The sequence below is a fragment of the Sorex fumeus genome, unplaced genomic scaffold (assembly GCF_029834395.1).
Source record: "Sorex fumeus unplaced genomic scaffold, SorFum_2.1 ptg000009l, whole genome shotgun sequence".
Classification (NCBI taxonomy): Eukaryota; Metazoa; Chordata; class Mammalia; order Eulipotyphla; family Soricidae; genus Sorex; species Sorex fumeus.
Window position 1 is genome coordinate 22,037,670 of NW_026606066.1, and position 14,936 is coordinate 22,052,605.

The 14,936-nt window shown below is 35.7% G+C and overlaps 1 protein-coding gene across 2 annotated transcripts; it reads left to right on the forward strand.

Moving 5' to 3' along the window:
• The first annotated feature begins 1,553 nt into the window (after positions 1 to 1,553).
• On the forward strand, positions 1,554 to 8,119 carry G6PC2 (glucose-6-phosphatase catalytic subunit 2). Of its 2 annotated transcripts, XM_056110229.1 has the most exons (5): positions 1,554 to 1,771; positions 2,311 to 2,420; positions 4,028 to 4,139; positions 6,639 to 6,754; positions 7,611 to 8,119. In XM_056110229.1, the coding sequence occupies exons 1-5, from the start codon at positions 1,554 to 1,556 to the stop codon at positions 8,117 to 8,119; spliced, it is 1,065 nt and encodes a 354-aa protein (XP_055966204.1). The 2 variants fall into 2 exon arrangements, with proteins under 2 accessions (XP_055966204.1, XP_055966205.1); XM_056110230.1 differs by lacking the exon at positions 6,639 to 6,754 and having other exon boundaries at positions 7,611 to 7,635.
• Positions 8,120 to 14,936: the final 6,817 nt, after the last annotated feature.

Below are 14,936 nucleotides of genomic sequence, written 5' to 3' on the forward strand. Positions count from 1 at the left end.
CTCTCAGAGAACCCGGCAGGCTACTGACTCAGAGTATCATACCCGCCTATATGCCTGACTAGAAACACCTATAAAGGTAATTAGAGGCTGCCCCCAACGCCTCCATCCATCTTGGAGAGCCCGGCAATCTACTGAGAGTATGCCGCCTGCATGGCAGAGCCTGACAAGCTGCCTGTGGCATACTCGATATGTCAAAAACAGTAACAATGAATGGTCCTCATTCCCCTGACACTGAAGGAGCCCCCAATATGTCATCGGGCTACACTTGCACATGACAGGGACAAATGGAGATGTTACTGGGCCTGCTCGAGCGAACTGAAGAACAATGGGGTGATAGTGATAGTGATAGTGAAAGTCAAAGCATTTTTGCCAGTGAAGAGAACATAGGCTAGAGAGTATCAAAGATATAATTCCTCACAGCAGTGTTGATGCTACATGATGAGACAGAACTCCAAGAGAAAATTGAAGTCATAGTCACAGATCATAAATATTCCTAGTAAAAGAGACTAAACTATGAAGGTAATGATGTGAAGACCTAGATAACATGTAAAGTTAACCACCTCTGCCCTCTGTTTCTGGATTGGACTTACTGATTTTCTCATGAATCTTTCTAGACATAACTTAGCCTCTACATTCAGCATGTCACTTCTGACTTGGATCCAGAAGTCTCTTTAAGCCGTTTTTCTGTTTATTTCAGATCTATGTATTTGTTTCAATATTTTCAGAGCACTTGTACTGAACACACTGTATTCAGAAGATAGCTTTTTTCTGATTAGTCAAAAGACCTTTGAAGTCTATTTCTATCTTTTCCCATAGGAACAATTCCCTGTTGCTCTTAATTATACTTTCTAGTTAATAAAATATGACTTTGTCCTAAAACAGCTTTCTGAGCACAATTAACTCCACTTCTTGGCTCTTGCCTTATAATCACAAAGTAATACATATCCTTCCAGAGTTTAAATAACCCATAAATTTCCTTCTAGGTTCAGATATATCATTTTTTGCTAGTAAATATAAAATATGTGTAAAAGTCTTCAATCATAAAACAATGTCACCACATTAATATTTTATGCCCAGATACTCATTCATTTTCCTAAAAACCCAATAAAATAATCAAAAAGTCAGCCTGTTTTAAATTAAAATGACTGACTTTAAGGGCTATTGGGCATGCAGTAATTATTTGTGCAATCTTCTAGCCAAGCATAGAAATTGCTAATGTCTACCCTTGAAGGAGATGAACTGCAAAAAATTTCAAGCAAACACCATCCAGCTGTTGACACAAAAGGGAGGCTGTATAAGAAATTTATTTTGTTTTTCCCCAAATTTACTCACAATTTGCCACAGATCAGCATGTATTTCACCTCTTTAGAGCCAAGTGAATCATAAGCATATAAGCTTTTCAGCAGAGGAGGGCTGACTTGTCCGTTCCAGATGGTCAGCATCACATGCTGAATTGATGGCTGAACACGCCACAAATGCACCATATAAAAACAATGAAATACAGAGCACATACAGCTTAGTTGCTTTATGTTTAGAATTGCTTCTGTTTCAAGATGGATTTCCTTCACAGGGATGGAGTGCTTATTATTCAGCATTTACAGAAGGATTACAGAGCCTACTACAACTTTCTAAATTTTATGTCCAATGTTGGAGACCCTCGGAATATTTTCTCTATTTACTTTCCTCTTTGGTTTCAACTAAATCAGACAGTTGGAACCAAAATGATATGGGTAGCAGTCATTGGGGATTGGTTCAATCTTATTTTTAAATGGTAAGACTTCTATTTTATATTTTTCTAAAATTTATTCTTAAGTTTATAGAATTAGCTTAGTGATCACATTTTAAATGCACGTCGTTTTACTTGGAAAATCCTTCAAATTCATCAGTTAAATTAAAATGCTTATTTTAAAGTAAGATTTACCCCAACAGTATAGAAATACATCCCTGACTTATAATTGTCAAATACTAGAGTATGCATTTTGTGATTAGCCCAAGAAGTTAGGTAAAAGAGTAAATCCACAATGAACAGAAAGATTTCTGTTTCCAGGAAACAATTTTATATTCTCAGTCTAAATACCAAAGCACCCTCAGGACTTCCCCACATGGAAAAAGGCCCCTGTTTCTATTGGAAAAAAATCTCCAAAAGATTTTGTCATCCTTCAGAATGAGAGTTAGAATAGTACCAAATTATTTTAGCATTCAAAATCATGAACTTCCCTCATGCTTCAGTTATTTCATAGGTGAAAATGGCATGTGTCCACTTAATTCCTCATATTTAAATCTGTGAGCATAATTATATTTCCTTAACAGGATATTATTTGGTCATCGACCTTACTGGTGGGTCCAAGAAACTCAGATTTACCCAAATTATTCAAGTCCATGCCTTGAACAGTTCCCTGCAACATGTGAAACAGGTCCAGGTAAGCAATTTTGAAACTCAAGTGATTAAGGATATTATGATTGTCATTGAGTATTATAATATAATAAATACATTTTATATGTAGTGTGAAATAGAGACCTTCATTACTAGAAATGCTAAAAGTTCATGAGTATAAAATTTTCTGATAAGGAAAAAATTGATAAATAATCAAATTTTATTTGGTTATTTGTAAAAGGATAAGTTAGGAGAATAATTCACAAATTGTTTTATATTTGGCATTTAGGAAGAATAATGTAATGTTTTAATATTAAATTTAAAAACCCAATCAACTAAAACAAATTCCCAAAGAACTTTGTAAAACTCCTAGAAATGTTGATTTATCTATTTCTGAGCAACTTTCAAAGTTATAGGTCTTTTGAAAATCTCATGCATGAGGGTAGAATTCCTAGCATTAATAAAGTACTCTCTGCTAGTACTATCACCAGAAGGTATTTTCACTAATTTGTGAACTATTTCTATAAAATTTCTTGTGTTTAGTATATAAGTAACAGAATTTGGGCACACTTACTTTTTGCTATACGAGCCTATATGAAAATAAAATATTTTCTGTGAAAATTGAATTTAAGACTGTGAGTAAGCTTTTTGAAGTAAGTATGTAGGAAAATAACATTACCATTTTAACTTTATGGGTGTTATATTGTGCTTTGCCTCAATTTGTTAAACAACAAAGGAGTCTTTTTCGAAGCTAATGGAATATAGTGAATATTATCTCATAATGAATTTTATAAATATCTTTATTTGTTCCCACAAAAGTACACATGTGACATATTTCTGATCGAACTATACTATGATTTTTTACATATATGGTCTTCTAATACACTATGCATTCCATCTGGTTAGGAATGTTACGTATACTATCTCTGTGAAACCAGTGGAAGGATGTGTTGATGGATAGATAGCCTTTGATGCCATTGCGATCTTACTTTGTTAAGTAAGTTGGTTTAAGATCCAAGTACTTTAATTTTCTCATCAATTAAAAAAGCAATTAAGTATGAAGAATGAGTAGGATTATAGGAGATTAATTCAGCCCTGAAGTTTTGATTTCTATAATTTAATGAATTAAAAATATGTTGGGGGAATTTTTTAAAAATTTTTATTAGTGAAACACCATGAGGTACAGTTGTAGACTTACAAATTTTTGTGCTTGGGTTTCAGTTATACAATGATCAAGTACCCATCCCTCCACCAGTGCCCATTTTCCACAGTATCCCTCCCACCCCTCATCCCCCCCATCCCACCCTGCCTTTGTGGCAGGGCATTTCCTTTTGTTCTCTCTCTCTCTCCTTTTGGGTGTTGTGATTTGCAAAAGAGGCATTGAGTGGCAATCATGTTTGGTCTATAGTCTACTTTCAGAATGCTTCTCCCATCCTGGGAGGATTCTTGTGGGGGGGAATTTAAAGAAGAATTTTGAGACCCAATTTGACTCAATTTTTTTTATTGTTACCTTTTTCTATTACATATACCTCACACCTTATTAATTGTTTCTATTTCCTTTGAAATTTTCATGACTGCTATTCTATTGCACATTTCTGACCACTGATAATTTACTAAGCCATTTTCATCTTCATAAACATTTTCTTGTTGCAGGAAGTCCATCAGGCCATGCAATGGGTTCTTCCTGTGTCTGGTATGTCATGGTAACCGCTGCCTTGAGTCCCTCTGTCTTCCGAATGGAAAAGTGGTCTACCACTCTGCACAGGTTTGATTTACTTCAGTATTTCTAGCTCTGAAATAAGACATTTGTGAGTATATAAAATCTTTAAAATTTTATTTTACAGTGTTTTAGTTGCTATTTATTCTATAGTAAAGGACAAAATGAATGGAAAATTAGTAGTTTCCCTTAAGGTAATATTCTAATTAGCTCATAGCTGTTGTCATATTGTGGTTAGAACTTTTAAACTGATTAATAATTTATTAAATGTGCCTTTGGGTTTCTTTAATATAATAAACACTTTTGTAATTCATAAATAAATCATCTAAAATAAGTAAATATTTCTGTATCTGAAGTCTCTTACTTTAATATTGGCTAGATTTTGAAACTCCTCCTTTCATATATATCACTTTATTTTGTATAGTTATGCTTCTTTCTTTGACTAGACTGCTTTTTTCTTTTTTGCTTTTTGGGTTACACCTGGCGATGTTCAGGGGTTACTCCTGGCTCATGCACTCAGGAATTGCTCCTAGTGGTGCCCGGGGGACTATATGGGATTGCTGGGAATAGAACCTGTGTCGGCCATGTTGGCTGCGTGCAAGGCAAATGCCCTACCTGCTGTGCTATCACTCCAGCCCCTAGACTACGTTTTTGACACAAATTACTTTCTAGCTTTAAAAGTCATGCAATGTTTTTAGTTAAAAACATTATCTTAGAGGGAAATTTGAATTTGAATGTAGGTAGATTAACATTTAGAAAGACCTAAATTCATAACATTTAGAAATTTCTCAAATTTAAGATTACTCATAAATTTTGTGGGATCTGGTCTTTTCCTTTTTGTTCTTTTCTAAAATACTTTATCATTAAACTGATCACAACTGTCACTTTAATTAGAAATTATTAGGCTGCCTGAGATAAGATTTGTATTTTAATTGCTTTAAAAATATTATGACTTATGTCATTATATAAACGTTCTTTCAAAGTAAATCTCTAAAATTCATGACATTGCATTTTTTAGAATAGTATGGATTTTATATAAAACAAATACCAAAAAAAATTGGACATCTTTAAAGTTTGGTTAAATGAGATTGTGGCTTGTGTACCTTAATATAGCCATTATCCAATGCAAATAACAGTATATAGTTGTTATAATTGGAAAAATAGCATTTTTATTCATAGACACTTTTTCAAAGCAGGAATTTATATGTCTCACCAGCATTTCTTTGTAGTTTATTTTACCCTCCAATTTCCAAACCTGAAAAAAATGCTTAGTTTTCCTAAAATAAAACTTTTAAAAATACTCTAACTCTTCTTTGATTTTTATTACTGAAACTTTTCCTTCAGTCATCAAAATGGACAAATTGTATACTACTTACCTTAATGTTTAATATTACTTATTCTTAATTAATTATAATTAAAATTGTGAAACAAAAATTATTAAGTGTGATTATAATATATCCTTCAATTTGTTCTCTTTTCATATTAATGATCTTTGCTTGCTTCTTAATTGAAAGATTCATTTCTCAGGCCAGAGTGATAACATAGCTGGAAGGGCACTTGTCTTGTATGCAGCAAGCCTGAGTTTGTTCTCTGACATCCCATATGATCCCCTGAGCACTGCCATGAGTGATTCCTGAGTGCAGAACCAGGAGTAACCCCTTAGTATCACGTGGTGTGCCACCCCCCCAAAAAAAAGCCAAAAAATATTTATTTTTCTTTCATCCATATACTTTCCTTTTAAAATTTTTAAAATTTTTTTTATCATAAACTTTCAATAACTAAAGTTTGGTCTTATTATCTGGAGCAAAATCCCAAAGATTCCTAGAACTCAATATTGATAATTGAGTCATTTAAAATAAAATGATGAGCTTTGCTTGAATTTTAATAATTTAATGGGTGTTTGGAGTACTTTGCTCCTTATAATCATCAATTAGTAACCTAAATGCCAGTCTTCTCCTTATTTTCTATGTCTGAAAAAACAAGGGATTAGAAAAGTCTATGAAATTCAAAGGAAAATTGCCCTTTGTGGCATACTAGTGTGCTTTTCATCAGAGAAAATGCCTCTCCAGTGACTTTTTTGAAACAGAGTAAGACTAAGAGAGGAAGGTTAAAAGGTTGTATATATTACACAGACAAAAAATGTTCATTATTTATTCTTGATAATTTGGGATATTAGTGATTTCCCAAATTCAAACTTCCCTTATGCATTAATATAATTATCAGGATCTCAAACTGAAGTTCTTTTATGACATTTATTAAAATCTCACGATATATAGCACTAGTTAATTATAATACATTAATAAATATAGAAATGCCTTTTTAAAAGATTTTTTATTAAAGATTTTTAAGTCCTATGAGCATATGGAAATACATTTTTCCCCCCAAAAGGAGAAATGTGTCTTTTTCCCCAGAGGAGAAAAAGACTCTAGAATAATTTTTGCCTATATTGTAGCTAGAAGATTCCTCTGAGAACTATCATCTGGTATGGGTCCTCTCATTTTATGAATGATGATATTTTATACACCTGTATCTGTTCTTCCATTGTAGATTGACCCGGTCACTTCTTTGGAGTCTTTTTTGGTTGATTCAAATCAGTGTCTGTATTTCCAGAGTATTCATTGCAACGCATTTTCCTCATCAAGTTATTCTTGGAGTAATTGGTGGTAAATATCACTTACCTTGAATTGAGTCATTTGAAAACTTTAGCAATATATATGTATATTTATGTTGTCAGATGGTAATTAGCTTTCCAGTCCCAGGTATTTCTATTAAGTCACTGATATTAAATTCTACATTGGGAGCTTAAATGGTTCAACATAGTCCTAATTCATCCATGTCTTTCTTGACAATATAAAAGTGTGATGTCCTTACTAAAGCTAGTTCAACTCCCAAACCACTAATGCAGACAGTCTTTTTGTTTGGGTTTGGGGAACTTATTAGTGGCCTTCTAACCAGTATACCATCCACTGTCTGAAACACCTAAAGTGATTCTTACAAGACTATGCACTTCATTTAGCAGCTGACTTGCATTCCAAAAGAAGCATTCACCATGATGGAATTTCCACAGTTCTGTCCCACATATCTTTTAAAAAATCTCTAAGTTAACTATGACAATTAGAATACTAATTAAAAGCACCTAGACAATAAAATAATGAACTGTCACTTCATGCCACAGACTCCTGAACTACATACTAAGTTGGATGGTGAAAAGATCACTGTATGGAACAACTGTATGCTTTTAGTTATTACCTTTGTGTGTAGGAGCCTCTGATTTAATGCCTGTTGTTACATTGTCCCCTGAGCAATGCCAGGAATGACCTCCTACAATGAGTTGGAAATATCACTGGATATGGTGCCAAAATTAACAAACAATGAAAAATGTTAGGAAATGGGCAAAACACAGGGATCTAATGTACTTTATCACTAGCAGTCATGACCAAGTGTTTTTGCTATAAAGGAAAGTGATTCCCACAGGGCTCAAAGGTTTAGTTATCTTCACTGTCTCTTTCTAATCCACAGGCATGCTTGTGGCAGAGGCCTTTGAGTACACACCAGATATTCAAACTGCTAGCCTGGGCACATACCTGAAGACCAACCTCTTTCTCTTCCTGTTTACACTCTGCTTTTACTTGATCCTCAGAGTGCTTGACATTGACCTGCTGTGGTCTGTACCCATAGCCAAAAAGTGGTGTGCCAATCCTGACTGGATCCACATTGATACCACGCCTTTTGCTGGACTTGTGAGAAACCTTGGGGTACTTGTTGGATTGGGCCTTGCAATAAACTCTGATATGTTCCTCAGGAGCTGCCGTGGGGAAAACGGCTACAAGCTGAACTTCCGGCTGCTCTGCATAGTGGCCTCCTTGATCATTCTGCAGCTCTACCATTTCATCAAGATCCCCACTCATTCAGAACATTTATTTTATGTGTTGTCTTTCTGTAAAAGTGCATCCATCCCACTAACTGTGGTTGCTCTGATTCCCTACTGTATTCATATGTTAATTAAACGAAATGGAAAGATTGATTAGAGTTATGGAGAGCATGAATGCTCTTTGGTCCCATAATGACCCTCTTCCTTCACCCTGTTGTAGAAGCAAAGAGAGAATGAAGGATTCCAAAACCAGAAGTCATAAAATGGCAGCCACAGGCCTCATCCCACTCACACATAGGTTTAGTTTGGCTCTTACATAGCCCTATTTTTTTTATTTTTAAAATTGTTATCAGTAATTATAAACTGGAATATCTAACTTTAAAAATCTGAGTTATTGAAGCCAAAGCAATAATACAGTGGATAGGACATTTGTCTTGCCAGCAGCTGACCCAAGTTTGATCCCCAGCACCCCATATAGTCCCCCCAACCTCACCAGGCATGAGCCCTAAGGGTAAAGCCAGGAATAAGTCCTGAACACTGCTGGGTGCTGCCCCCACCCCCACCCCCACCCCAAATTGGAATTGCTGGACTTTCTATAAAAATCTGATAATATGGTGACATGGGACCTGGACCTATAGTGCTACTTTGGACCCATTGAATGGATCAAGGCTGACTGATCTCCCCCAGTAGAAAACAGTTTTCATTTGGTCAGTCTTATATAGGAGATTCAGTAGAAGAAGATTTTATTTTTGAAAGATCAGGCTTCTCTTGGGTCTTGTGAGCATTTTACTTACTGTATTTCTTTGGTTTGGGGGTCACATCCAGTGGTACTCAGGGGTCACTGTTGACTGCAGTCAAGAACTACTCCTGACAGTGTGTGGGGTACCATAAGGGATGGTGGGAATCAAATCCTGTTAAGTTGCGGGCAAGCAAGTGCTCTACTCGCTGAACTCTCTCCAGCCCTCTATGGGTATTTTAGAGGTGAACTCAGTCAAAGGTAATTTTAATCAGTTTTAAGATAAGTAAATGGTGTTTTAGTCAGAAAAGAATTTGCTTTTGTGGGGCTAGAGCAATAGTACAATGGGTAGGGCGCTTACTTTGCACATGGTTGACCCAGATTCAATTCCTACTACTTTCTGTAGTGCTAAGCCCACTGGGAGTGAACCCTGAGTGCAGAGCCAAGAGTAAGCCCTGTGCACCGTCAGAAAAAGATTTTGTATTGGCTGTGCCACTATCAGGACAGGAACTAGAATCTCTCTTATGAAAAACATTTTCATTATGTTATGCTTTATTTCTTCATTTTCAAGAGGTAAAAATCTGTAAGAATGAATGACTTTATGTAGATACTATGATGGTTGCAATAAAAGTCGTTATTTTTCCAAAAATAACATAACTATACTAGTCATGTTTGACTTACACCAATTGTGAAGGATCAGTGTACTTAGAGTATATTGTTGCTTTTACAAAACACACAAAGCTTTCAGTGGTTAGTTAACTCCTAAGCAAGAAGCAATAAAATAAATATTATTTTAAGAATGTAATTTGGGGGCAGAGATTGGAGAGCTGTTCAGCAGATAGGATGATTTCTTTGCAGTGACTGGTTAGGTTCAAGATCAGCATCTAGAGACAGAGAAAAAAGAAATAAAACAGGCTAGACTACTGTCTGCCAGTGAAACCTCTTAGCCTCTGTCTTAACCTCTGCCTTCCCAATATTTCAAAACATTCAGCTGAAGAATATTATGCTTAAAGTATCTACCTAAAAAGGCTTATCTCCTCAATTTTTCAAAATCAGGGAAATCATTGACTTTCTCAAGGCTATGCTCCAATACAGGAAAACTGTTAAATATATGTGTCAGTTAGTTGGTTATCTCTATGAACGATGATGAAAATATACATTTTTACTTTAGGTAATTATTGTTTGATGGAATATTATTCTAAGAATATCTAAACAAGATTTTTCTCATTGGACCTCATACTTTTAGGCTTTAAACTGTCATTTCAATCAAAGACATTTTTTCCAGGTTTTTCTACTCATCGTAGTGTTTAATGACCTGAAAATCATCACAATGCTTTCTATAATTTCTCAAGAATATCAATATATGAATTATTTTAGATGTTAACATGTTAGCCATTAAAAACATAAACAGTTGTGGAAACATAATAGGTCAATAGAGTGTTATTACTTGAAGATTGCAAAATCAAATTATTATCCCTTCCTAAGTGTATTTAGAATATATGTTGTCGTTTTTACAAAACACACAAATATTTCTGTGAATGGTTGATTCTAGAAACTAGAAGATAAAGACTATTTTAAGAATGAAATTTGTCTTGAGCTAGAGAGATAGTACAGTGCCTAGGATGTTTGCTTTGCACATCGGGTTCAATCTTTTACATCCCATTTGGTCCCCTGAGCACCACTAGGAGGATTCCTGAGTGCAGAGCCAGGAGTAAGCCCTAAGCAATGTTGGGTATGGCCCTGACAAAAAACACCAGAGTGAAATTTGTCTCATCATACTGTGATTTTGGGGGGTGAGGTGAGAAGAGAGTAGTATAATTCTTATGGTGATAACCCTTATTGTTGGTATAAACCCTCTGTCCTCTGGGCTGTCCAGAGAAGGTCACTTGAATCCATTAGCATTTTTTTATGCATTTACCTCATGCCATACTGTTCAGCACTTGTCAAACATCTCATTCCTGTCTAAGAGGTTTTGTCAATGTTTCATTTGGAAGAATAATGTTTAGAATCCTTTATACTAATAAAGTCTCAATCTGTTCTTACCAAGTTTCTGGGGCATTAATAATCAGGGAATTTGCTACAGTGCTTGATTCCACCATAAATAACTTCCAGAGAGAAACTCTATCTACTCAAGAAGCAGGGCTGACTATTGGCTGATATATGGTTTTTTAGAAGGGAAATAGGATGAGGTACAGGCTCAGATCATATAATTAATCCCGAACAGCTCTAATCCTATCTGCCATAAAGCCTAAGCATCCCAATGTGAAAAAAAGAACTTTTTCTCCTCTAGTTGATATTCCTGGGAGGGATCCTTAGGTGGCAAATTGCTTTGCTATTAAAACTGCTTATACAGCAAGAAGAACAGCTTCTCACAGCCTTGGAGAAAATGCTTGTCTTTAATGATGGGAAAGATTCTTCTGCTTCCAATTACTTACCAAAAGTAAATAGAATTACATTCCTTTGACTTACAAAAACTATATTCATATATTCAAAATGTCTACCTAGCTACATATGCAGGAGAAAAATGCTGGTAGCATGAGCTTTCAGGATAAGAAGACTTAGTCAGAGACATGAGAAGCTGTCCAATCAAACTGACATGTGAAAAGAAGTACAGAGGAAGTAATGAATGCTGATGTGAGCTCCAGAGAATGGTGCTCCCTTTTTCTTTGACAAGCTATTGATTGGACATCTCTGCATTAGAAGTTTAAATCGTTGATTTCTCTAGATCTATGAGTATAACAAAAGGGTTATATTAAAAATCATTATAAGATGTTCTGAGACTCAAAGATTTTTTCTCAAAAGACTTTATATTTTTCTAAAATTTGTAACAATATTAATATCAAATAGGTATATTCACTTACAAAAAATCTTAATAGAGTGTCAAAAAACTTGGTTTTTAATATGTGATTTCTTCTTAAGCATAATAAACTATATATGCTAGAACACTTTCATTGAACTTGTTACAATTATAATGATGCTTTTTAAGCCTGTTCCTGGAGATGATAGCTGCTGGGCCAGAGAGATAGTACAGAAGTTAAGTACAGAAATGCTTTACTGCCTCTAGTTTGATCACTAGGACAGCATATGGTCTTCTGAGCATTGTCAGGAGAGATCCCTGAATACAAAATCAGGAGTAATCCCTGAGCATAGCAAGGTGTGCTTCTCCCCTCAAAAACATGTAGCTCTTGATACACAACAAATAAAACCAAAATTTTGCACCAAAACTTTTTATTTACTACAAATTTAAATGGGCATGTGTCTCTAGTAGCTATTAAATTGGACGGCACATATTAAGTTCCATAATACTTCTTCCTGAAAAAATTTTATCTGGTCGTTTATTCTACCTTCCTGTGAAATAAACAAGTCAGTATTATTGCTTTATTTTATACAAAGAAACTAAGGAATCCATAATTTTTCAGCAGAATATGGAGAAGGTATATTTACCTTAAGCCCAGGGACCATTTTGCCCACAGATTATATTTTCCAGGTGAAAAAAAAGAGATATTGTTAATAAAGTAAGACATGAAGGATAGCCCATTTGCTGTTATCTTTGCGTATTTAAAAGAAAGATTCAGCATGTGTAATATTTAGTACTAAACATTTCTGGAACAGAACAAACTCAAGTGAAAATAAAGTTTTCATCAGAGTCATCTGCCTTTCTTTGGGAAATGAACCATAGAGCTGCGATTCTCTTTGTTCATTTCTGCCCTGTCTCTGATAAGGGGATCTGGATTCACCAACCTCCCTTAGTCTCTAAAAACTATCAAACTAGGTGATATTTAACACAATATTCATGACTACCTTTTGAATGGTAAGATAACTGATTTTCTAAACAAGTTTTCCTGATTTTCTGCACTTTGCTGGAGACCATTTTGTGGCTACTCAGAGCGCATTTAAACACACACACACACACACACACACACACACACAAACAAACTCAAGTCTTACCAACTGACCCTCCTAGACCCTGGAAATTGCACATAGCTTTCTGGACAAATACCTACCTGTTCAGTGTTGCCAGGAAATGAAGGTGGCATTTCTAAATGCCTCCATTCTCCCCTTACTTTTAATGCTTTCCATGCTGATTTCACTCTGGAAGTAATATGGTGCTTCTTGTTTATTCTTCCAAAAGCTATATTTTATTTTTTAAATGAATGTTAGCTGCAGGAAGAGGTTATAAGGAGCAACAAATACAGAAAACTCTGCCAGATGACAGCAGCTCCTGAGAAAATTCTTAGAATTAGAAATGTTTCATTTTGAATCTACAAAGGACAAGTACAGTTTATGTCAAATTTGATGATGCTTTGGTAGGGAGTACTAATTACTGTCTTTGCTATTCTTTGATTGGAGATCACAGTAATGACTTGAAAGAAATCACATCTCATTTTTTTTGGCAGCACAGAAGTGATTGCTCTCAAGGAGGGAGGGAATTTAGAGATTGAGGTTATAAGGGCCAGTAGAAAACTGATTATTTTCTATTTTCAATTTTTACATTTCTCAGAATCTTTTCTTTTAACATTTTGCCATGTGATTTCTGAAAAGAATTTGTCTTCAGTTCAAAAATCATGGTATTCCCCATAGAACATAATGTTCTGCAGAAGCTTCTGGGACAAGGGAGGGTAATGAGCATTAGGCAGCATCTGTGGGGGTTGCAGGTACAGACTGAGCAGTGCTTGCTCAGGCAGTCGTTTGGCCCATTTCAGGAATAGCCCAGTGAAAGCAGATAACTATCTCTGGGAATATCTGTCTATTCTTCAGAGGAGCAGTCCATATGTGCACCTAGAAAAGAAATCCAGTAAACAAACTAAGGTGAAAGATTTATTTCTTCTCCCTGCTTTCTTTACTGTTGCACACCAATGCATTATTCACACTTAAACTTGTGTTCAAAGAATTAACATCTTTCTGATCCAGTCTGTCTTTTTAAAATTTTTTTATTTTATAATTTAGTTCACAATATTTGATTACATTTAATATTCAAACACCAATCCCACTACCATTATACCTTCCCACCACCATATTCGGAATGTTTCCATCCCAAGCACCAATTCCTGTCCCAAAACACAAACAAAAGAATATATTTTGTATTGTCTGTTATGAAGAACTGCTGAACATGCTTACAAAACAGTGTTCATATAGGAAACAGTGTGAAGATTGTTCTATTTTGGCAGGAGCCATTAAGACATTCTATAGAATATCACTAACATGTTGTTAAAGTTCGGGTGATGTGAGCTTTAGTATATATACATACTTATATATCTGAAAATATGTACATATGCATATATTTATTTCCCCCTATGATTTGTTGCCTACTGTCTGAACCCCAACAAATATGGTGTGGTAATTATGGAGAATGAGTAGGGAGTGTCTTATGATGTGTTGTAAAGCCGCAATTGTGGCCACACGGTCCAGGAATATGTTCACTCATGTGCGAGGCTCTGCCTGAGCGTGTGCAGAGTGGCCTTGAGTGTGGCGGCAGTTGGGTTGTGGATGCCGGCTGCTGGGGCTGGGTCCCCTGGGGTGGGGAGGGCTCTCCACCGCTCCCCTCCAGGGTGCCCTGAGTGAAAACAGCCTGGTGTGAAGTCTGGTGGCATGGCTATGGGGGGGGTGGGGGGCTCATGTTATGCTCCCTTCCAGGGGAAGCAGCTGTGTGTTCTAGTCTGTTTTAAGAGTAGTATTGGTCAGATTTTTATCCTTGTCACAATCCATTAATAAAAAAGGATTTCTTAAGGTGAGCATTCCATTCACCTGTCACTACTTTTTGTCATCGATGAGAGGAAATTGACCCCTATTCCTCTGGGTTCTTTGTGGACAGCTCAAATGATGACAACACAAACATCAGAAATAGCAGTAAGAGTAAGAGGGCAAAAAATTAAACTGAATTACATACATATAGGAATTTAATTGGATGTACATTCCAAGGTCAGTGACAAAATTAGGCATATAAACCCTGATCTAAGAAAAGGACTGGGATTTGGGGGCTTCAGAAAGAGAGGAGGAAACTCACGAGGAGAGGGAAACTCATATGGTAAAGACCTGGTACTCTATATAATAGATGTCTGCCCTGCTGTATAGGTAAGTTTCTCCTATATAAAGAGAGGTCTCTTCTGTTAAAAAAAAGTCAGCCTAATTTTAGGTTAATGATCCTAATTTTTATTCTTGTGGTAGCCAAGGAAAAGATTATTCTGAGCAATAAGAGATATGTGCTGAAAGAGGGGAAAGAACCAAACATGATGTCCTC